Genomic DNA, 24,952 nt, shown 5'->3' with positions numbered 1-24,952 from the left:
TAAATATTACGTAACGAGAGGAGGGTTAACAATTACAGTTACAAAAACAGAAAATGCTGGAAAATCTCAGCAGCTCTGACAGCAACTGTGGGAAGAGAATAGAGCCAATGTTTTGAGTCTGGATGACTTTTTGTCAGAGTTCAGGGCAAAGAGAATCAACAGAGATTTATACTATTGGGGTTGCGGGAAGGGGTGAGGGGGTGCGGAATTGGACAAAGGGAATGTAAATGAAGGTGCAGATCGCTGTGTACCGTCACTGCTTTCCATTTCCCTCCTGGTGTTTCACTTCAATTTTTCCACTTGTCCATTCCAGCTTTCCTTCTTTCCACACCCTCCAACCACACTCCCCCCCTCCTCCTCTGATGAAGGGTCATCTAGACTCGAAACTTTGGTTCTATTCTCTCCCCACAGCTGCTGTCAGGCCTGCAGAGATATTTATATTGTGAGACTCACACAGTGCGAGTAGACTGAATAAAGATCCGTGTTCCCTTATGTCTGGCTAGTTTTTCAGGAAACAGTTCAGTACTAAGAGATGTAACAGAAAGCGTCTTAGTTTGTAATTGTTTCAATGACACGAATAGATTGTGATCAGTAATCGCAAACACAAAATGGAGAATCAAGCATGGAAACCGGTGCTCCTGGTCCTGATTGATTTTAATCCTGGGGTTTTAATGGAGTGTGGGAACATTAACACCAGTTCAAAGTTAAGGAAATGTGAAAGGATCATGAAGATATTGGTGATAACATCTCATCTGCAATTTTTTAATTACGCATGAGCCAAACACCTCAGTCCAAAGTTTTCAAATCTGTAATTGTAAGGGATATTTTATACATGTATATAATTTACTATTTATCAAGTTACTATCGATAGCCACAAGGGGGAAGCAGAGCATCATCTTTTTAAAATATGCTTCCTCAATTGCATTGCAAATTCTTACATTATCGCTTGTCATGTGTGTTAGAAATTATAATTGAACACAATAACACATTAACTGAATTATTCATCAGAATTCTAGAGTGGGGTAGGTGCATTGTATGGGCGGGGTTCCTGGTTTAGACCCTATGGCCCCAATGTTTAGGGGAAGGTAGAGTGGGTGGGGGGAGTGTCGGGGTGGGGGCGGAAATGTTGTCAGGTCAGGGGCACATAGGTCCTGCTGAATTTAGTTAACACTCTGACAGCTTGCCAAGTGGTAAAACCAGCAGCAAGAAGCAGCAGCTGGGGACTGGGGGAGGCTGAGAACAGCAGATGGGAGACCGAAGGCTTCCGTGAGGGCCACAGGGAATTGTAAAGTAGCACTTACCTCCTGGGACAAGTAGCACCCACCTCCATTTCACTGCTAGGCTTCCCAAGCCTTGGGGAAACCCAGCCTCCAGCTGTTAAGGTTAAATTCTAGCTGTGCTTTGGGAGCCTGTGGACATCTGAAGGAAGTGTCCTGTCTACCCGAGGCAGGGTATACAGGCCACAATGTTTACTGACATAAAAGTAGTGACAGGATGTGTCGGTTGGTGTCATGTTTTGTGTTTTTTGGGGTTTAACCTCCTTCTGCCCATTGTGGAAGGGTTAATATTAAAGTACACCTATCTGAACTGTACAAAAAACCTTCAGTGGATTATATTATATTATATTATATTCACCAGAATATGCTAAATCTATGGAATTCATTGTCACAGAAGGCTGTGGAGGCCAGATCTTTGAATGTATTTAAGACAGAGAAAGATAGGTTCTTGAATGGTAAAGGGATCAAAGGTTACGGGGAAAAGGCGGGAAAATGGGGTTGAGAAAGTTATCAGCCATGACTGAATGGCGCAGCAGCCTCGATGGGCCGAATGGCCTAATTCTGTGCCTATATCTTATGGTCTTATATACCAGATAGCATTTTCCCAGCAGGCTTCTGAAGCTCACTCTCAGGCCCACACACTATGTGGTAAACACTTACTGCGATTTCTCCCAGAGTGGCCGATTAGTGGCTGGAGAGCGGGTTCGCCATCCTTAAGGATGGCAGGAGCTTGAGGGCCAATCACAGGGCTTGCAGCTTGCGAGGTGAAGCAGGTTGCAATGAAAGCTAAGTAAGTAAGGGAAAGAGCACTTCAAGATGGAGGCACCCTCTCTCTCTCTCCAACTTTGGTTTCCCCAAAAAGAAAAGTCAGTTCAGACCAGTGTTCTTATTTCCCTGTTTTACCAATTTTCTTTTCTTTCTGGGAATTAATAAATGGATTTTACAGCAAGGACACTGCTGGGGGGAGCAGTTGGGAGAAAGGGGCAACCCTGATACAGAGCAGCCTGCAGTACTGCGAGACCCAGGCAGGAGGGTGGGCCTCCAGGCCTGCCCAGAATGGTGAGCTTCACCGTTCTGCCACCAGGGGACCACCTCCCGGCAGCTAAACTGATCTTCACTTTAGTGCGGGAACCTGGAGGGCTGACTGGAAAATCCCAGGGAGCTTCCTTTAATTGGCCTTAAGAGGCACTTAGTGAACCGTGTTGGTTCCTGCCTCTCCAATCCTGCCTTCATAAGAATTGTAGTAAGGAGTCTAACAACACCAGGTCAAAGTCCAACAGGTTTATTTGGTAGCAAACGCCACTAGCTTTCGGAGCGTGCTGCTCCTTCGTCAGATGGAGTGGAAATCTGCTCTCAAACAGGGCACAGAGTCAATTCATAAGAATTGGCCAGGGCAGGTTGTAGCTGGGAACCCAACATGCCAGCTGGCAGAACTGTTTTTAGCTTCTGCCTGCCTCCAATCCCAGCCTCGGTGGGGCTGTAAATCAAACCCACTGTGTGCGTAAACTACACAGGTCATATGTGGGTGGCATGGTGGCACAGTGGTTAACACTGCTGCCTCACAGCGCCAGGGATTCCGGGCTTGGGTCACTGTCCATGCGGAGTGTGCACATTCTCCCCGTGTCTGTGTGGGCTTCCTCCGGGTGCTCCAGTTTCCTCCAACAGTCTGAAAGACATGCTGGTTAGGGTGCATTGACCCGAACAGGCGCCGGAGTGTGACGACTCGGGGAATTTCACAGTAACTTCATTTCAATGTTAATGTAAGCCTTACTTGTGGCTAATAAATTAACTTTAACTTTAGTTCAGACAATGGGGTGGAAGCTTGTGCCCTCCACCATGGTGAGTTTGGTGGTGGGACAAGGGGGTATTTATTGCAGCAGCAGGGTATCAGGTGGGGACCATGTTGCCTTCCTAAATCAACTCTGATTAAGTCCATGACGGGAAGGCCTATGGACAGCCCTGGACAATTGAGGCCCTTTAGTGGACAATTAACAAGCCTCATTCTACTGCTCCTGGGGAGTATGACAAGCAAACACTGGCTACTTGCAGACTCCCAGAAGGGATAGTCCCTCGCTCAAAGACACTCAGTCCCTGATTGAGGGTCCAGGCACCAGGATGCAGGTGACCTACTGCCCTTGCTTCCAAACCCACTCCCCACCCCTCCTGCCCCTTCCCCCACTCACCTGCAAACCCCTTCCTACTATCACTCACCACCCTTCCTTGATCTGAGGGCTCAGGTGAGTGTTATACCGGCAGCAGCCACCACCTTCTCGGTGGCACTGCTGAGTGCAGGAAAGCTACCAGCCTCTGACTGGTCGACAGCTCTCAGTGGGCAGGACTCTGTCCCCTGGGGACCCTCGATCCCCCAGAATAGCCCACCTAGACTAAGTACCTGACTGGCACAATGCTGTGACAGGCCTTCTTGAAAAGAGGCAAAGAGGGGTGGGGGTCTTTCCAGCTCTCCAAACAGAACTTGAGACCCCCATCACCTCCACAAGATTTGACCCGATGTGAAGTGTACAGATAGGAAGCATTGATGACCCTCTGTGCTGTTAGTGGATTTTAGCAGGGCATTGCCAGAGAACATCACAACTTAATAAGCACAGAGTAAGTAAAGGCAAACCAACTAGCGTAGATCTTTCCTCTATCTGCATAGCCAGCCAACACAAATCATCCACACCCACAATATTTCAGATTTTATTTTGCCTCTCCTATAAGATTACATGTCTGCTGATAGTATGGAAACATACTGGGGTGGAGGGTGGAGGAATTATGCATAACTGCAACATGAATGTGTCTGGCTATTGGCCTTATCCTGCTCGTTATTTCCATATAGTCATAATCGCCATTTACATGATGTGCTGGAAGCTGCTATAGGCAAACTGCGGAACTGTATCCCAGCATAACAACAATTTAGGATCGAGGGAAGAAACTCGAGGGAAAGAATTAAGGAGAAACAGATGGGCCTTTCAGAAATAACGATGGTTGATCTTCAGTCATAGGTACACACAGCTAAATTGTGATGCTCTGTCCAACTGACACCATTTTGCACTGGTTGAGCCAGCATCCCTTCAACTCTGGACCTTTTGACACGCGCCCCCATTGAGGGAAACTCCACGCTGTAGCTCAGCCTCAGACAATTTACTGTGCAAGATTGGGGGGGGTTCACAACATTGATTGACTTTGATTGTCCACCACCCCCCCCCCCTCCCCCCCCCACCACACACTGCACAAGTTAATCATGTTTCGATGACACAGAGGGTGGATTTTCCAAGTGTACTTTCTGATCTCCTGCCATCAAACGATTGACAAAACCACTAGAGGAATGATGTCAGCAGCTGAGTACACCATCCTGCCAGAATTCCTGTTGAAATGTTACAGCCGGAGCTCCGATCACCTGTGGATATTCCAGGCGACATTACTTAATGGGGAGGAGCCGTGTAATTATTTCCATTTCTCGCCCGCTCATCATACATTTTCACCAGAGAATGAGCAGAAAGATTTTGTGGGGCGGGGGGTGGGGTGGAATAATAAACCAGCTTACCGTTAACCCACGGGGTCCTGGTGATCCGCTTTCTCCCTTATCCCCTGGAGTTCCAGGTTCGCCCTGTTAAATAATTGCCATGGGGTAATTAATACTTTTCAGCAGGCAAATTTCACACAGCAAGTTCCCATAAGCAGCGGTGTGATAATGACCAGATAAGCTGTTTTAGAGATGTTGGTGAGGGATATATGTTGGCCAGCTCACTGAGCAGAACCAGAGGGTGACTGGGTTCAATGTCTCATCCAGTAGCCCTCATGTCAGCACTTGGAATGTCCTTCTGCATTTTATGCTCAAGTCCCTTCCTGGTTTGGGGCTCGAACTTACAACCTTCCAACCTTAGGCGGCACGGTGGTACAGTGCTTAGCACTATCACCTCACAGCGTCACGGACCCAGGTTCAATTTCGCCTCGGGTCACTGTCTGTGTGGAGTTTGCATATTCTCTTTGCGTGGGTTTCCTCCGGGTGCTCCGGTTTCCTCCCACAGTCCAAAGATGTGCAGGTTAGGTTGATTGGCCATGCTAAATTGCCCCTTAGTGTCAGGGGGATTAGCAGGGTAAACGTGTGGGTTTACAGGAATGGGGCCTGGGTGGGATTGTGGTCGGTGCAGACTCGATGGGCCAAATGGCTTCCTTCTGCACTGTAGGGATTCTATGATTCTACGATTCTTCTTGAGGAAAGAATGCCACCCACTGAGCCAAAGCCAACACTCCTATTCTGATGAGCATTAATCAGCGGCAGAGGCTTTGGGCAAGTGGAAATCCACCAGCATTGTTACAAATGTGAGGTTTTATAAGATTGTCATGTTCGGGTTACTGTACTTCACTCTGGGTTAAAATGGAGGAATGAAGGGGCCATGTGATCTGTTCTGCATTCTGGGTGTTTTGATGAAAGGGGGACCCAGCTTGGTTTACTGAGAAGAAGGTGCGAGGTTTTCACACTTGTGGACAATGACAGAACCATGTGTGCTGTCAGTTGAAAGGCTATCGGTCTCCAAAGTCTGAGGAAGGAGCGAAGAATATCGGCGTTTGTGAACCGTCTATTTAATGTTAAGACAGAATGAAGTGTGAGGCTCTAAAGGATAACTAATCAGCATTCCCACCTGGATATGAGGACTATGTGATCCATATTGCTAGCGAGAAGGGTGAATATAAAGATCCTGTTGGATCATATTACAAAGCTCTTCTAAAAGCTATCTGTGGCGACTGTCCCTTTAAGGATCAATTTGCTGAGTAAGGGTCACATAACCCTGGGAACCAATTGGGGAACAGGGTGGGGGATCACCCTGGTGAGCTTGGGTTTCCGTTCCAGAACCTTCTCGGGAGATGACTGGCAGCCTCTGTATTATAGTTTTATCTGAATAAACATTGCAGTTGTTATTTACCTCACTGGTGAACAGGAATTATTACAATATCTGATAGGAATTTTAAAACTTACAACCCAAGCTACTGATAAATCCATATATTAGAGTTTTGCTTTGCCTGACATGCAATGATGCAGTGTATACTTCTTCCCTTTCGGGGCACATCTTACTTCACTGAAAACAGAGAACTGGGCACACAGAAATGGGCAAGAGATAAAGTGCACAGAAACCTCCTCGCTCCAATTTGGTTGAGGGTAATTCTGAACTCTTACCACCTCCAAAGCAGAAACCTGAACGGACATGTTGCAATTCCACCTCAACTACTTCAAATGGAAGATTGAATAGCTGTGTGAATTCTACTGGATGGAATGGGAAGTGGCAAGAAGGCATCAGGGAGAGACAAAAGCTGCATCTCACTCCATGAGGTGTCTCAGTAAAGAACTGCTGCCACAAGGAAGGTGGTAGCCCAAAATGTGAGCTGCAGAAGCGTTGTCAGGAGGATGTGGATCTACTATAGGAAGAGTTTCAATCACTTAACCTGGTCTGAAAATTGTGAGGAAAGTTGCAGAATCCTCCAATGCTCTTCCCAAACTCACAAAGGGGGAACAATATATGTTGGCAGCTACAGAGGCTGCCAGGTGCAGAGATGGGCTGTTTAGAAGGCCTGTCTCAGAGCTGTGTGTATGTTTTTTGGTGCATTCTCGGGGATATATAAAAAAGTAAGTCATGAAAGTGCCCTGCCTGAGCGGACACATTGCAGGTTGGTGTTTTCGCTTTTCGTGCGGGCAATAATCCTGATTAACTTCAGAAATCGAAGCAAACCAAAAAGAAAACTGCTGCCACAAGGGAGGTATGATAGCAGGCTTTTTATTTGCTGTTTTTGCCTTTTTTGCACCCAAATTTGCCACCTCAATATGTGGGACGCTGCCTTTATCATTCCTGGTGCCATCTCGCCACTTCCCATTCCATCCAGTAGAATCCACACAGCTACTCAATCTTCCAGTTTAAGTAGTTGAGGTGAAATTGCAACTTGTCCATTCAGGTTTTTGCTTCAGTGTTTGGAGGCGGTAAGAGTTACCCTCAACCAAATTGGGGCAAGGGGGTTTCTGTGCATTTTATCTCTTGCCCATCTGTGTGTGCCCCAGTTCTCTGTTTTCAGTGAAGTAAGATGTGCCCCAAAAGGGAAGTGTACACTGCATCATTGCATGTCAGGTAAACCAAAACTCTAATTATGTGGATTTATTAGTAGCTTGGTTGTACGTTTAAAATCCCTTTCAGATATTGACTCCAAAAAAAGACCAGCCTAAACCTACCACAATGGTCAACATTGGGGTGGCACGGTGGCACAGTGGTTAGCACTGCTGCCTCACTGTGCCAGGGACCTGCGTTCGATTCCTGGCTTGGATCACCGTCTGTGCAGAGTTTGCATGTTCTCCCTGTGTCTGCGTGGGTTTCCTCCGGGTGCTCTGGTTTGCTCCCACAGTCCGAATGATGTGCTGGTTAGGTGCATTGGCCATGTGATTTCTCCCTCAGTGTACCCGAACAGGCGCTAGAGTGTGGGAACTAGGGGATTTTCACAGTAACTTCATTGCAGTGTTAATGTAAGCCTACTTGTGACTAATAAATAAACTTTACTTTTAACTTTACATTCTGATACATAACACTTACTTTAGATAAATAATATTAGATGCTACTTACAATTTTTCCTTTTAATCCAAGGATGCCATTAATCCCCCTCTGACCTGGACTTCCAGGTGGACCCTGTCATGTGATTGATGAAATTAATATTAATTGAAGCTTCCTGAATACTCCCTTTGTTCGAATATTTATCTTTATTGATTTGAAGGTTGCTCAGTGAAATGATAAATAAGCCCAGTGGAAAATGATTAGACAACACAGGGTAAGTCTGAAAATCCTCCTCCTCCCTCAAGTACTGTGCTCCAAGAGGGTATTGGTGAACATGGATTGGTCCATGCTTATGCTCGGTAAAGTACTGGAATCGTGTGCCATTGTCTTCTGCAATATGGCTGACCAGGAGACTCTGCCACACTTAATCGCCTAACGGAAAGATTTACAGATTTTTTAAACTCATTTATTCGTTCATGGGATGCGGGCGTCATTTATTGTCTATCCCTGAGGGCATTTAAGAGTCAACCACATTGCTGTGGGTCTGGAGTCACATGTAGGCCAGACCAGGTAAGGGTGGCAGATTTCCTTCCCTAAAGGGCATTAGTGAACCAGATGGGTTTTTTTACGACAATCGACAATGGTTTCATGATCATCAGTAGACCTTTAATTCCAGATTTTTTAAAAATTCAAAGTTCACCATCTGCCTTAGTGGGATTCGAACCCAGATTCCCAAAACCTTCTCCAGCGACAATACCACTACACCATCACCGCCACCTTGCTAATCAACCTGTCTGGCCACAGTATGAACTCATTTTCTGTAGCCATCAAGTCCTGAAGCGAGACTAGAAGCTTATGGCCCAGAAGTAGGAACACCGACACAGCACTACAAGAACTCCCAGTCTGAAAATATAAGATAATAACACTCTCCTTTTTTACCAATGGCTTTTATCTGCATTAAAAAGCCAAACTTAACACAGGAACGCAAGGGTCTAAAAAAGGTTTTGTGCGGAAAAGTTTTCAATGCACCAAGATCCAGGTCCACTACAAACCTGTTGACCTCGAGCTCCCAGTTCACCTTTTCGACCTGGATTGCCAGACGGACCTGGAATTCCCTGTAATAATTGGAAAAAGCACAGGTTGGGAATTAATATACAAGTACAAATCAACATTGCATGATAACAGAAAACAATAGCCTGGAGATCTAATGTCATTATTCATAAAATATGGGAGCGATTTATTTCTTTACACTACTCCTACCATCAGATCAGGACCAATTCAAATCTAAACCAAGTTTCATTCAATTCACCTTCAAATGGTCATAAAGGGCCAAGTGGAAATCATCACAGCTCATATGTTTATTTGTAAAAATGTTTTCAAAGAATAATTTGAATGTTCTCAAAGTCAATTTAATGTTCTCAAAAATGCAACAGGCAGAACACGATAAGGGCAGAATTAATTCCCTCCCCCCTCTTCCCCTTCCCTGTGGCATTTGGTGCTAGAGGGGGGCATTTAATCGGGGGTAGGGGGAGGCTAATGAGTGGGGACTCTGCTGCCTTCCCACCACCTCAATTCATTCTGTGGTTGGGAGGCACTTGGATGGCCTTCCTGTCCTGGTGCCAATTAATGCCCATTTAAGTATCTCATCCTGCCACCATTGGTATTGACCCAATGGCTGGCAGTTGGCACCAAGGAGGGACCAAAACAAGCAACCCATGCATGCTGAAAGTCATCCTTAACCCTTGCCGCCAACCTCTTCCTCCTTGTTCCTTGATCTGTAATGCCTGAGTGGCACTTAGTACAGTGGGCCTTTCCTGAAAGAGGTTACGTGGGATTCTTGCCAACTCTCCAGCTTGTGGGCAAGACCTTTGCCACTTCCATTAAATGCAGTCCTGAATCACCGTCAACATGGTTTATGCTGAATCTGATGGTTATCTTAAATATTTACAATCAGTAACAACTTTACAAGCAGAACAGCAACATTATAGATGTCACACAATGTACTCAGAGTTCCCAAAAGTTCAATTAGCCTATGTAGCTTGTTTAAAGTAAGTTTTGTTTTGCTTTGGAGTAACGCACTGCTGGGAACATTCAAACCCCTACTTTTTCCAATTATGAATCACGTACTTATTGCAGTGAACGCACACTTGAGAATCAAAGTACATTCAGCAGCTGTTGGCCCTTTATTGACTGAACAAACCTAAAATAGATTAACTTGAGCATTATAAATATTGCCTAACTACGAAAGAGTCTCTTCCTTTCCTTAGGACTGAATTTGCAGATGTGAAAAGATAAAGGTAATTCCGAAAGAAAACTCTTTTGTAGAATATGTTGTCAAGACATTAGTTGATGAGGTTAATAAAGCCATAAAGAAGGCCTCGTTTCTAGAAGGGTAGATTTGAAAAGTAGTGAAGTTATGCTAAATCTGTATCAAACTTTGCTTAGACTACACTTGGAGAACAGCGTACAGTTCTGGCTGCTTATTGTTAAGAGAATATAGAAGCAGGGGAAAGGGTGCAAATTAAAGTTACAAGCATGATATCATAAATGCCAGGGCAATCGACAGGGGTAAATGGGAAGGAGGGAGTGCTGATTGGGGGAATGGCGCAGGGAAGAAGAGGGTGTGGATTAGGAGAGAAGGAGGGTAGAAACAGGGGCTCGAGGCTGAGGTGTTGGTTGAGTAAAGATATCCAGGTCTGATGGTGAGGCTTGCAACCTCATTATAATATTTAAACCTCTAAGCCACTTCCTTGGAGAGGGTTGGTGATCTAGAATCATAGAATCCCTACAGTAGAGAAGGGGGCCATTCATCCCATCAAGTCTGTACTGACCACAATCCCACCCAGGCCCTATTTCCCTGCTAATCCCCCTGACGCTAAGCGGCAATTTAGCATGGCCAATCAACCTAACCTGCACATCTTTGGACTGTGGGAGGAAACCCACACAGACACGAGGAGAAAGTGCAAACTCCACACAGACAGTGACCCGAGGCCAGAATTGAACCTGGGACCCTGGCGTTGTGAGGCAGCAGTGCTAACCACTGTGCCCTCATGCCTGCCTGGCCGTCTTCCATCCTCAATTCCAAATAGGCAGGTTTGGGAAAGGAAATTATTTTTTAAGGCTCCAAATACCTCAAACCCCAACCCAAATCTGCCTGATTTTAAAGGTTAAAATGTCTTCCTTATTTTCCAAGGAATATGTGGCCTCTTTACTCTTCCTAACAAATGCACTACCTCACATTTATCTATGTGGAGGTTAATTTGCCAATTAACTGCCATTCTACACGTTTATTCAGGTCTACCTGTATTTTGTTGAAGACATCCTCTGTGTTAGCTGCAGTTTGGTAGCATCTGCAAATGTTGGAATTGTACTCCGATCCGTGATTCAAATCGTTTATGTAAACAGTAAAAATAGTGCTTCCAAAAACTGAGCCTTGTGGAACATCCTGCCTTAAATATTCCTGCCATTTTGCCAAGCTAGGGAACCGCCTTTAACTCCTGTTTAGTCTTTCCTGTTCTGTAGCCAGCTGAATTATTGAATTATATTTGTGCTTAGTGTAAAAATGCCTGATGATGCTTCAAAGCAGTTTGAAAGGCAATTTCAATGTTAGCATTCATTTCTAGAGGGCTAGAATACAAGAGCAGTGACGTTCTGCTGAGGATGTATAAGGCTCTGGTCAGACCCCATTCGGAATATTGTGAGCAGTTTTGGGTCCCATACCGAAGGAAGGATGTGCTGGCCTTAGATGGGGTCCAGAGTAGGCTCACAAGAATGATCCCAGGAATGAAGAGTTTGTCATATGAGGAGCGGCTGAGGAGTCTGGGTCTATACTCAATGGACTTTGGAAGGATGAGGGGGGATCTAAATGAAACTTACAGTTTTATCAGTACTTCTTTCATCATCACCCCTCTTTTCTTTGTTATTTGCAACAGAATACTGAGAGGCCTAGATAGAGTGGACGTGGAGAGGGTGTTTGCACTTGTGGGAGAGACTAGAACTCGAGGGCACAACTTCAGAGTGAAGGGATGCTCCTTTAAAACTGAGATGAGGAGGAATTTCTTCAGCCAGAGGGTGGTAGATCTGTGGAACTCATTGCTACAGAAGGCTGTGGAGGCCAGGTCATTGAGTGTCTTTAAGACAGAGATAGACAGGTTCTTGATCAATAAGGGGATCAAGGGTTACGGGGAGAAGGCAGGAGAATAGGGATGAGAATCATATCAGCCATGATTGAAAGGTGGGAGCAGACCCGATGGGCCGAATGGCCTAATTCTGCTCCGACATCTTTTGGTCTTATGGTCTAAAGCAAGGCTGTTTAAATATTCAGATAACCAACACTGAGGCAATAGCAATTCATTCCCTTAGCAAAATGATGCAGAGCACTAAAGTGAGGATGCTGAATCCTTGTGAACGGAACTGAAACAAGTCTTGAACAGTCGTGCCAAATGGGCGATGGTGAATCAGCCACGTGCTGTACATCTCCCCACCCGATCGTCTTTCCTTTTAAACTGCTGACACACGACTGAGATTTCAGTATCTTCCAAGATAGACTTTACCCCACGTATCTCTGATGATGGTTGTAAGGACATGAGTAAATTGGACTGTAATGACCTCCATGTTCATGAGTGAAGTCACCATCTGTAGCAGGATATGTTAATAGGAATCAGCTTTTGAAGGGAGGACGAAACATATACACTTTACAAATCCTAATCTAAAGATATATATGGATTGAGGAATCAATGAAGCTGCAAATTAAAGCAATTGAACAGTGAGTTGCTACAATACAAAGCTACTGATTAAATATTAAATTTCTGGTGACTACCTGTGGACCATGGACTCCTGTATCTCCCTTACGACCTCGCTTCCCAGCTTTTCCATTCTGACCCTACACAGAAACACAGAACTGTTACTTTATGATCGGAATCTCTGACTTTCTAAACATCACTTCACTGTGCTCCAGAACATCGCACTTGGTTTCAGCCTTGGAGTTAACAACAGCCTGGCAGCCATATACAACATAATACAGGCAGGCTGCTAATGCACTTGTTTCAAGCACAGTGAAGCCTGATTGATTCCACCCTTAACCACTCAACCAGTGAATGGCTTTCGCCAACTGTCCTTCCCATTACTCACACTGAAGTGCCTTGTGTCAGCAAAGGGCTGCAAGATTTTACATTATTATTAACGGGATTCATGATCGGCTCCATGGAAGTCAGCAAATTGCCGATAACTTTTAGGCTGCTTCCTTCTGTTTTCTTTTCATGATTACTTCTTTGGAACAGCAAGTGTGGAATGAGGCATCTGACGTTGTAGACTGGGTTCTTAGCCTCAGACAGGGGTGAAAATGGAGGAAAGCAAATGTTAAAATTAGTGCCACCAGGAGCATGCCAGTTCCCCATCCAAACACCTAAGTATTTTTTAGAAGTGGGACGGAGGGAGGTTGGTGTCAGCACCGCTCGCCTGCACACAGCGGTAACTAGTTCAAATAGTGTGGAAGTGGCTTCCTGGGGATAGGCCAGCAGGGCAATACTTTGAGGCAGGAATAGAGGCCTCTGGGCCTCCCTGGGCACAGTGGCAGTTTAGGGCTGCCTTGCAGAGCAGCTGGTGAAACCTCATCATCCTGAAACATTGGGCAGGATTTTCTGGTCCCGCCCGTCCAGGGGCTGAAAATTCCTGCCCAAGATCAACGGACCTTCGAACAGTCTGTTAAACTATCTGTCCCGCCCGTGGCGATTCCTGCAGTGGGCGGGATCAGAAAATTGCCGTCATTAACTCTGTTTCTCTCCACAGACGCTGTCTGGCCTGCTGAGTATTTTCAGCATTTTCTGACATTATTTCAGATTTCCAGCATCTGCATTTGACATTTATGCTAAATTGCTGGTTGCACTAACATCGCCAGAAAGCTATTGTAAATATGCTCAAAGGCTGAAAAATGTAAATAAAGAATTATGGGTGGCACGGTGGCACAGTGGCTGCCTCATAGTGCCAGGGACCCGGGTTCAAGTCCGGTATCGGGTCACTGTCCATGTGGAGTTTGCACATTCTCCCCGTGTCTGCATGGGTTTCCTCTGGGTGCTCCAGTTTCCTCCCACAGTCCAAAGATGTGCGGGTTAGGTTGATTGACCATGCTAAATTAACCCTTTGTGTCATGGGGTTAGCAGGGTAAAATGTATGGGGTTATGAGGGTGGGGCCTGAGTGGGATTGTAGTCAGTGTAGACTTGATGGGCCGAATGGCCTCCTTCTGTACTGTGGAGATTCTATGATCTATGAAAACTTAGTAATGGATGTAGTCTGATTGGCGATGTTTTTGTGTAATGCATTCTTTTTATTTTACATCACATTGATCTATTTAAAATATGTCGATTAATATCTGCTGAAACCTTGCTGGAATTATATTTGTTAAACATTAGATGAAAAGTAGGCTTAGAATGAATGGCGATGACATTCATGGTTTAATAATTTACCCATTATTCGCTTGAAAAATAATCCTCTTAGATATTGAATGGCTGTCAAAGTGAAATTAGACCTCAGCAATGAGTCACAACTTCCACTGAGGATAAATTAATTTGGCTTTGATTGGACCATTTCACCTCACATTACATGTTTCGATAAATCTATTGTATGTTGGTAAAGGGGTCCAGGATCATTTTGTTTTCAAAATATAAATTATGTTTTAATTTGGATGAAAAGCCTGGAATTACTCAACTGGTCAATTTTCAGCTGCATATTATGGCTATAGTTATGCCTGGTATGGTGTGAGAATGTGCATAAAACACAATGGGATTGAGTCAAATTGGCCACTTTGCTAGCTTGACCTTTGTGGGAACAAAGGTTCATGGAGTGAAAATATAATCAAGGAAAATATGACCAATTCTTCTCGGTATTGAATGTCCTGAAACAGGATATAGACAATAAACTGACTAAAAGTCTCTAATTATTGGAGGTTAGGAAACATGCCAATGTTACAAATAGTTGTGATAATCAAGACAAGATGGACATCAAGGAGGGAATTTTGACATTTCTTGTGATTTCATGGGGTTATCACTGTGGTCAGGGGAGCAGGCACCCTTGAAACAGTGTGAAAATACACCTGGATAATGTTTATCAAGCATGCTAAACCTCCTTGGGGGTCTTGTGACAGTCGTATGGGTGGCACGGTGGCGCAGTGGTTTGCATTGCTGCCTCAGAGCACCAGGGACTTGGGTTCGATTCCTGACTTGGGTCATTTTCTGTACGGATCTGCATGTTCTCCCTGTGTCTGCATGGGTTTTCTCCGCGTGCTCTGGTTTCCTCCCAGAGTCTGAAAGACGTGCTGGTTAGGTGCATTGGCCATGCTTAATCCTCCCTCAGTGTACCCGAACATGTGCCAGAGTGTGGGAACTAGGGGATTTTCACAGTAATGTAAATCTACTTGTGAGACGAATAAATAAAAAATTTTAAATTACGCTTTCAAACAGTTCTTAGGGATTCTCCATGAGAGATAACATCACTTTTTGAGCACTTACAGAGGGTCTAACCAAATCCTAATGACCACAAGTTCTGAATACATGTACAGAAGGGTATAAGAAAGGTGTACCTTTCCTTTGGCCTTTGCTGTACAATTGATCAGCACACCAGATGTGAAGAGAGACTAGAGGGGACCAGTAAAACTGAATATTGTGGACGCCACGGTGGCACAGTGGTTAGCACTGCTGCCTCACAGCGCCAGGGACCCGGGTTCAATTCCGGCCTCGGGTCACTGTCTGTGTGGAGTTTACACATTCTCCCTGTGTCTGTGTGGGTTTCCTCTGGGGGCTCCGGTTTCCTCCCACAGTCCAAAGTTATGCGGGTTAGGTTGATTGGCCATGCTAAATTGACCCTAGTGTCAGGGGGATTAGCAAGGTAAATATGTGGGGTGACGGGAATAGGGCCTGGGTGGGATTGTAGTTGGTGCAGACTCGATGGGCCAAATGGCCTCCTTGTGCACTGTAGGGATTCTATGAACCAAATGAACCAATCATTCAGGAAACATGCAACCCGTTAGTCTCCTGATTGAGGACTGGGTGGAAGATTCAGCTTTATGGATATCGTCCAGGTAACTGGATGTGTAAACCTTGCTCCTCATAGTTTAACTTGTCCTGTTGTTTAAAAGGTAAAACATGAAGTTGATTGTGAGGATCCAGCTTCTGTGGGGTATTAATAAAATGAGGACATCACAGAACTGAAAGAGGTCAGTTTGCAAGTTTTGTTTTTCATTGATGAGTCCTGCATGGTATTATTAGCCTGTTCATCAGCTATCAATGTTCTAATTCATATCCTTGTGATTTCGAAACATAGTTCAATAAAATTAGTTTGTGCACTTTATAATCTTACACCTTTGCCAGTGTCATGATTTATTCTATTCAAGTTTGAATCCACATCACAGTTCAAGTGTTGCAACGCGCATTAATCATGAAGTATAAGATTACACGTGAACATAAAATAATTCCAGTTGGCTCAGTTTAGGATGTTTCTAAATTTGCTGGGCTTGATGAAGAGCAGTTCCAGTTCAAGCAACAGCTTGCTAGTTGGGAAAACATAGCAACCGTATCCTCAAGCACAGATGTAGCAGCTCAGCGACCAGAAGGAATTTAAAAAGCATTTTTGAATCGGAACTTCATATTTAGGTTGTATTCCCTCAGCGGGCATCTTTGCATTCGTTATTGAAAGTTACATAGGAAGAGGGGAATGTACCAGGCTGGAAAAGATTACTGCAGAACATCTGGCTTGTCGCACTGGAATCCCACTTAATTAAAAAAACACTGGTAATATTGTGCAATATGCACCATATTACAATGTGTTTTCGAATAATCTGAATGAAAATTCTGACAAACTCACATTTTTACCAGGTGGCCCTCTGTGACCATGGAGACCCTGAAATAAATAAAAATATTACATTGGTAAGTGGATTCACCTGATAACTTTACGACATGAGTTATACACCCTAACGTGGGTTGTACATCTTAGCATTTTTGTAGAAAGCATTTCTCTGTTCAAGTGATTTGAGTGCATCAAATGTTTGGGTGGCATTGGCACAGTGGTTAGCACAGCTGGCTCATAGCACCAGGGAACTGGGTTCGATTCTGGCTTCGGGTGACTATCTGTGTGGAGTTTGCACATTCTCCCCTGTGTGGGGAGAATGTTTGTGTGGGGATTCTCCGGTTTCCTCCCACACTCCAAAGATGTGCGGATTAGGTTGATTGGCCAATGCTAAATTGACCCTTGGTATCAGGGGGATTAGTAGGGTAAATACTTGGGGTTACGGGGATAGAGCCTGGGTGGGATTGTTGTCGGTGCAGGCTCAATGGGCCAAATGATCTCCGTTTGCACTGTGGGGACTCTATAAGTGGGAGAAAAGTAACAGGTTTTACACATTTGTCTTTGAGTCAACCTTTCATTTTGCACATTAGGTAGAAATCGCAACAAAGAAAGATGTCTCACACAGGTAGCATTACAAAAAAAATGCAAGGGTGAAATGGGTCCTGAGAAACATAGAAAATAGAAGCAGGAGGAGGCCATTCAGCCCTTCACATCTGCTCTGCTATTTATTATGATCATGGCTGATCATCGAATTCAATATCCTGATTCCGCCTTCCCCCCTATCCCTTGATCCCTTTAGCCCCAAGAGCTATATCTAATTTAGAAGGAAGGCACCAGAAATCAAATCACCGAGTTCTATAGTTTAATTCAACTGGTAACATTTTGGTTCATTCTCCAACTAAGAAGAATTTGCATGATCCAGAATATTGGGAAACAAATGTATTTAATAGGGATCCAAAGTTAAAGCTTCAACGCTGAGATCTGTGCAAATATGTGGCCTGCAACAACATTTGAACTTTCATGTTCACACACAAGAACCACTTTCGACACTCATATTAATTTAAATAATCAACAATATTGCTTCCAACAGTCTGAGAAGGCAGGTCCCAGTGTGGAATAGAACTTGCTTCTTAGAATGGTGGTAGTCAGAGGTTATCTTGAATTAGAGTAAAGACAGGCATAAGCTGTGAATTTAAGGCAGGAAAGAGGGGAATGAAGAGGGGCGGCATGTTGGATCTTAGGAGGATCCAAACGGAACCATTTGGAACAGCAATACCCAAATAATCCTATCAGTAAAACACATAAATGAAAAATATTAGACAGATAGATTAGGATCCAAAAAAAGGACTGTGCCTCAGATAATAAACTTTTTCTTGGATCCAGTCCTGAACTACAAGATGGGAACAATATTAAGTTCTTGGATGAACTTCATTCTTTGAGCTGTTGACCTGGGATGAGATATTTTAGTGACTTTGAGTTAAAGCACTAGGGGAAAGAAACATTTGGCAAGAGAGAGGTAATGAAGATTGCTGGAGGGAGAATTAGTGATGGAAATTAGGTGGGAGGAATCAGAGAAACAAATTGAGGCCATGCACATTCCAGGACCAAAAAAATGAGACAGCACAGAAGGTGGCTATTCAGCCCATCAGGCCTGTGTTGGCTCTTTGGGAGAACAACCTAATTAATTCCACTTCTTTGCTCTTCCCACATAGCCCTGTAATTATATTTTACTCTCCAAATATTTATCCAATTCTCCATTGAATGCTCCTATTGAATCCGCTTCCTCTATCTTTTTCAGCAGCACAATTCAGCTCATTGTGTAAAAAAACCGATATATTCTTACGATTATAGAAACATCATCATAGAGTCATTGGGCGCGATCTTACCTGCCGTTCACACCATTCTCCCATTGTATCCAGGTCGGAGGATTTGGCAGCCAGCCACATCTCCGTTCACTGCAGCGGGATGGGAAAATCCCATCAGTGTGAATAGTGGTAAGATTCTGTGCATCGAATCATACAGTGCAGAAAAGGCCCTTTGGCCCATTGAGTCTCCACCGACGAAACTACACTAAATCAACACTAATCCCATTTTCCAGCACTTGGCCCGTAGCCTTGAATGTTGTGGCATACTAGTGCTCATCCATACACTTTTTAAAGGCTGTGAGGTTTTCTGCCTCCAGTACCCTCCCAGGAAGTGCATTCCAGACTCCCACCACCCTCTAGGTGAAAAACGTTTTCCTCAGATCCTCTCTAAGCCTCCTGCCCCTCACCTTAAAATTATGCCTCCTCATTATTGACCCTTCAACTTAGGGTTGACCCTATTCACATTAAAATTATGCCTCCTCGTTATTGACCCTTCAACTAAGGGGAACATCTGTTTCCTATCCACTCTGTCCAAATCCCTCATAATCTTATACACTTCAATCAGGCCTCCCCTCAGCCTACTCTGCTCTAAAGAAAACAACCCGAGCCTATCCAGTCTCTCTCCATATCTCAAATGCTCCATTCCAGTAAACATCCTGGTGAATCTCCTTTGCACCCTCGTCGGTGCAATCACATCCTTCCTATAGTGTGGCAACCAGAACTGCACACAATATTCTAGCTGTGGCCTAACTAAAGTTTTGTACAGCTCCAACATAATCTCCCTGCTTTTATAATCTACACCACGACTGATAAAGGCAAGTGGCCCGTATGCCTTCTTAATGACCCGATTAACTTGTTCTGCCACCTTCAGGTATCTGTTGACAAGCACCCCCAGATCCCCTTGTTCCTCTGATCTTCCTAATGTTCTGCTATTCATTGAGCATTCCTTTGTTTTGTTACTCCTTCCAAAGTGCATCACCTCACACTTTTCAGTGTCTGATTGTGGGTGACCCATTGAGTTCTGCGCCATCCAATAAACACTTATCTATTCTAATCCCATTTTCCAGCACTTGGTGCATGCCCTTATATGCTATGGCATTACAAGTGCTCATCTAAATGTTTCTTCTGGCCTCGACCACCCTTTCAGGCACTGAGTTTCAGATTCCCACTGGATGAAAATGTTTTTCCTCAAATCCCCTCTAAATCTACTGCCTCTTACCTTACATCTATGGTTATTGACTCTTCTACTAGGGGGAAAAGTTCCTTCTTATCTACCCTATCTATGTCCCTCATAATTTTGTACACCTCAATCAGACCCCCCACTTCCCCAGTCTTCTCTCCGCTCGAAGGAAAATATCCCTAGTCGATCTAGCCTCTCTTCATAGCTGAAACCACAGAGGCAGATCGTGCCTTACGAGCCTGGTAGAGTTCTTCGAAAATGTGACTAAACACATTGACGAAGGAAAAGCGGTAGATGTGGTTTATATGGATTTTAGCAAGGCGTTCGATAAGGTCCCCCATGCAAGGTTTCTAGAAAAAGTGAGAGGGCATAGGAACCAAGGGGCTGCTGCCCTGTGGATCCAGAACTGGCTTGCCCAAAGGAGGCAGAGAGTGGGTATAGATGGGTCTTTTTCTAAATGGAGGTCGGTCACCAGTGGTGTGCCCCAGGGATCTGTTCTGGGACCCTTGCTGTTTGTCATTTTCATAAATGACCTGGATGAGGAAGTGGAGGGATGGGTTGGTAAGTTTGCCGACGACACGAAGGTTGGTGGGGTTGTGGATAGTCTGGGGGGATGTCAGAAGTTACAGAGGGACATAGATAGGATGCAAGACTGGGCGGAGAAGTGGCAGATGGACTTCAACCCAGATAAATGCGTAGTGGTCAATTTTGGCAGGTCAAATGGGATGAAGGAGTGCAATATAAAGGGAAAGACTCTTAGTACTGTAAAGGATCAGAAGGACCTTGGGGTCTGGGTCCATAGGACTCTAAAATCGGCCCCGCAGGTGGAGGAGGTGGTTAAGAGGGCGTATGGTGAGCTGGCCTTTATCAATCGAGGGATTGAGTTTAGGAGTCCGGGGATAATGATGCAGCTATATAAGACCCTCGTCAGACGCCACTTGGAGTACTGTGCTCAGTTCTGGTCACCTCATTACAGGAAGGATGTGGAAAAGATTGAAAGGGTGCAGAGGAGATTTACAAGGATGCTGCCTGGATTGAGTGGCATGCCTTATGAGGATAGGCTGAGGGAGCTCGGTCTTTTCTCCTTGGAGAGACGTAGGATGAGAGGAGACCTAATAGAGGTATATAAGATGTTGAGAGGCATAGATTGGGTGGACTCTCAGAGGCTTTTTCCCAGGGTGGAAATGGCTGCTACGAGAGGACACAGGTTTAAGGTGCTGGGGGGTAGGTACAGGGGAAATGTTAGGGGGAAGTTTTTCACACAGAGGGTGGTGGGCGAGTGGAATCGGCTGCCGTCAGTGGTGGTGGAGGCAAATTCAATAGGATCTTTTAAGAGACTCCTGGATGAGTACATGGGACTTAATAGGATGGAAGGTTATAGGTAGGCTTCGAAGGTAGGGATATGTTCGGCACAACTTTTGGGGCTGAAGGGCCTGTTTTGTGCTGTAGTTTTTCTATGTTTCTATGAAACTCTCCAGCCCAGTGCAGAGGGGATCCTGGTGAATCTCCTCTGCACTCTTTCTAGCGCAGTCACATCCTTGCTGTTGTGTGTGACATCATCTTTGATTTGATTTGATTTATTATTGTCACGTGTATTAGCATACAGTGAAGAGTATTGTTTCTTGCGCGCTATACAGACAAAGCATACCGTTCATAGAAAAGGAAACGAGAGAGTGCAGAATATAGTGTTACAGTCATAGGTAGGGTGTACATGTAGAGAAAGATCAACTTAATGCAAGGTAAGTCCATTCAAAAGTCTGACAGCAGCAGGGGAGAAGCTGTTCTTAAGTCGGTTGGTATGTGACCTCAGACTTTTGTGTCTTTTTCCTGATGGAAGAAGGTGGAAAAGAGAATATCTGGAGTGCGTGGGGTCCTTAATTATGCTGGCTGCTTTGCCGAGGCAGCAGAAAGTGTAGACAGAGTCAATGGATGGGAGGATGGTTTGCGTGATGGATTGGACTACATTCACAACCTTTTATAGTTCCTTGCAGTCTTGGTCAGAGCAGGAGCTATACCAAGCTGTGATACAACCAGAAAGAATGCTTTCTATGGTGCATCTGTAAAAGTTGGGGAGAGTTGTAGCTGACATGCCAAATTTCCTTAGTCTTCTGAGAGAGGCGTTGGTGGGCTTTCTTAACTATAGTGTCGGCATGGGGGGACCAGGACAGGTTGTTGGTGATCTGGACACGTAAAAACTTGAAGCTCTCGACCCGTTCTATTTCATCCCTGTTGATGTAGACAGGGGCATGTTCTCCTTTACGCTTCCTGAAGTCGATGACAATCTCCTTCGTTTTGTTGACATTGAGGGAGAGATTATTGTTGCCACACCAGTTCACCAGATTCTCTGTCTCATTCCTGTACTCTGTCTCATCATTGTTTGAGATCCAATCCACTACGGTGGTGTCGTCAGCAAACTTGAAAATCGAATTGGAGGGGAATTTGGCCGCACAGTCATAGGTGAATAAGAAGTATAGTAGGAGGTTGAGAGCACAGCCTTGTGGGGCACCAGTGTTGAGGATGATCGTGGATCTCTGATTCTTTTGCCAAATTCAAATTTGTGCATTCTGGTTAATGACCTTCTGGCCACTAGATCCAATTTCTTCCTGTCTGCCCTCTTAAAAAATATTCATGATTTTGAACTTCAAATCTCCCCTTCTTTCCTTTATGGAGAGCAATGTACCCAGTTTCTCCAGTCTCTCCACAGAGGAAACCTCCTGGAGCTCCTACATGCTCAGGAATTGCAGGCAATACAGCTATGGGCAGCATGGTGGCATAGTGGTTAGCACTGGTGCCTCACAGCGCCAGGGACCTGGGTTCAATTCCTGGTTTGGGTCACTGCTTTTTTGGAGTTTCCCCATTCTCCCCGTATCTACGTGGGTTTCCTCCGGGTGCTCAAGCTTCCTCCCACAATCGAAAGATGAGCTGTTTGGTGGATTGGCCATGCTAAATTGCCCCTTAGTGTCAGGGGACTAGCTAGGGTAAATGTATGGGGTTATGGGGATAGGGCCTGGGTGGGATTGTGGTCGGTGCAGATTTGATGGGCTGAGTAGCCTCCTTCTGCACTGTAGGATTCCACCTCACCTGTCTCACAATTCTCTTGAAATAAAACTTGCTTTAGATCCAATTAATTACCCTGATCATTTCTGTATTTGAAGGGACGACAAAGGATGGAGAATAGAGCCATTGAAGGTGAGGTGGGAGATGTTGGTTTCACTTGCAAGAGACAAAAGAGGTCATTTTGATGTTGGGCAGCTTCAGTCACCATTATGCATCTCTCCCAACCAATCTTTCTTTTCCATTGATATCCAATGGTCAGATGAATTAAGATGGCCCAATTTATATTATTGCATAAAGTATAACATTACAATGTTTATCAACCCTTTCCCACCATGAGTAAAGAGTTGAAGAGTATTGATGGAAAGCACTGGCAGCAGAGCAGATAGGGTTGGAATAAGGTGTTGTGCACTTTCTGAGTAAAGGTATTGGAGACTTACAGGATTTCCTCCATTGCCGGGCTTTCCTGGATTACCGTCCTCTCCTGGATCACCCTGCAACAAAATGTTTCATTATTAGCTCACCTCTACTTCTAGAAATCCACTGAGCAACTGCACCATGCCGGAACATTGCATTTGGAGTTAATGTTGGACGTGCTTGTAACAATAATAAAGAAAGAACATTGCATTCATTAATTCCACAGATGGGATAATTGATGGAATTAGTCCATCCATTGCTCCAGTATATCATTTCATTTGGATGATTAACTTGTTCACACTGCACTAAGGTAGTACCCAGTCTTGAGCATGCTAAAAATACAACTGAACTCTTGGGGATCCTATAATCAACATCACATTTCTGGATGTAAAAGCATGATTGTTTTAAAAATAAGTTAAATGGACATATGGAAAAGGCCCTATAACTCACCAGGGATTGTTTAAGCAGCAATGTAATTGTAATGGATGCCAGAGAACATTGATTGTTGAAAAGGAAGATAGAGGATATTCAGCAAAAACGGTTAGAACAACAGGTTGAACTCATTCCTAACAAACGTCACCTGTGAATTTTGAATTAAAATCTGCTTCATTTTCTCATGCACTCTTGCTTAAGACTGGGGTTTAAACTATATAGTTAGCTAACCATTTACACCCCAAATCAGAGACATTACCCTTGTACATTAACAGTTTTTATATCAGTGCCATAGTATAAAGGAAGATTAAAGTTTTCAATGCTTGTATAAACATTGCTGTAATATAATTTTTGGCAGATTTTGCTGGGAACGGGGCATCTCACAGCTGTCCCATCAGTCAGACTTATTAGGGCACATTTAAGTTTTAAAAATCTTTGGCCACAAAGTTGTTGAAAACCCTAACTAAACCCAGGGTGAACAATGGAACAAGCAACATGGATCAGAATTTATTAACTACAAAAATAACAGTAAGGCTAATTACCCACACTGCCATTCATATACAAACCAAGCAGCAACTTCCAATGAGTGCAGATGTGTAGATTTGTTTATTAATTCATGAGATATGGGCGTCGCTGGCTGGGCCAGCATTTATTGCCCATCCCTAATTTCCCTTAAATGTCATTTAATTACTGCACTTATGTTGTAGATATAGATTAAAACCACCACTGAAAGCAAAGGCTTGTCCATTTCAGTCTCAGTATGGCTTTGCATTATGTATGTCTTAATTATTGCCAAACAGCCTTACTAGTATTGAAAATGCACTTATGCAAGTTTGAAGGTTCATTCCTTTAGGCTTGAATGGTTGTTGGTGATTTAATTTTTGTGGTGATTGTCACTTTAAGAGTGAGTAAGGGTCATGTGGTCTGAACAACCAATCAAGACCTAGCACAGGGAATCTCTCCAGGGGGAGGGTTTTCCAGGGAGTAGATTGTACTTTGGATTTGCTGGATGCATATAGCTAATGTCTTAGAAATAAAGTTGTTTTGTTCGACCAAAAAAGTCTCCGAGAATACGACTTTATAATTTATGCTTTTCTTTTCCTCTCTCTCTCTTAATCTAATCTTGCATGGAAATTAAATGCGCAGGTACAGGTCTATTCACTGGCTATAGTAAATGTTGGACATTTATCTCCTTAACAAATGAGAATAAATGATTGTGAAATAAACAAAGGGAGAACCAAGAGGAAAGTGAATTACAGCAGATAAATTAATCACCAAATTGGGCTCAGAAAGAGAAATAAAGGAAGGGAAAGTAAGATTGACTTAAGAGAGAGAAAGAATAAAAGAAGAGTGAGGAAGAA

The 24,952-nt window shown here is 44.2% G+C and overlaps 1 protein-coding gene across 1 annotated transcript in view; it reads right to left on the bottom strand.

Annotated features, from left to right (window-relative positions):
• The window catches only part of LOC144511908 (collagen alpha-6(VI) chain-like), a 103,153-nt gene that overhangs the window by 13,426 nt on the left and 64,775 nt on the right, over nucleotides 1-24,952 (bottom strand). Inside the window, exons 15-20 of the mRNA XM_078242364.1 lie at nucleotides 23,183-23,236; nucleotides 16,662-16,697; nucleotides 12,627-12,689; nucleotides 8,860-8,922; nucleotides 7,880-7,942; nucleotides 4,822-4,884 (exon numbers count right to left, since the gene is read on the bottom strand). Of these exons, the coding sequence (XP_078098490.1) occupies nucleotides 4,822-4,884; nucleotides 7,880-7,942; nucleotides 8,860-8,922; nucleotides 12,627-12,689; nucleotides 16,662-16,697; nucleotides 23,183-23,236 (342 nt within the window). The remainder of the gene's footprint in view (nucleotides 1-4,821; nucleotides 4,885-7,879; nucleotides 7,943-8,859; nucleotides 8,923-12,626; nucleotides 12,690-16,661; nucleotides 16,698-23,182; nucleotides 23,237-24,952) is intronic.

This window comes from Mustelus asterias, chromosome 2, assembly GCF_964213995.1.
Source record: "Mustelus asterias chromosome 2, sMusAst1.hap1.1, whole genome shotgun sequence".
Taxonomy (NCBI): domain Eukaryota; kingdom Metazoa; phylum Chordata; class Chondrichthyes; order Carcharhiniformes; family Triakidae; genus Mustelus; species Mustelus asterias.
The sequence above is the reverse complement of the archived record's forward strand: the minus strand, read 5'-3'. Positions and strand labels throughout refer to the sequence as shown.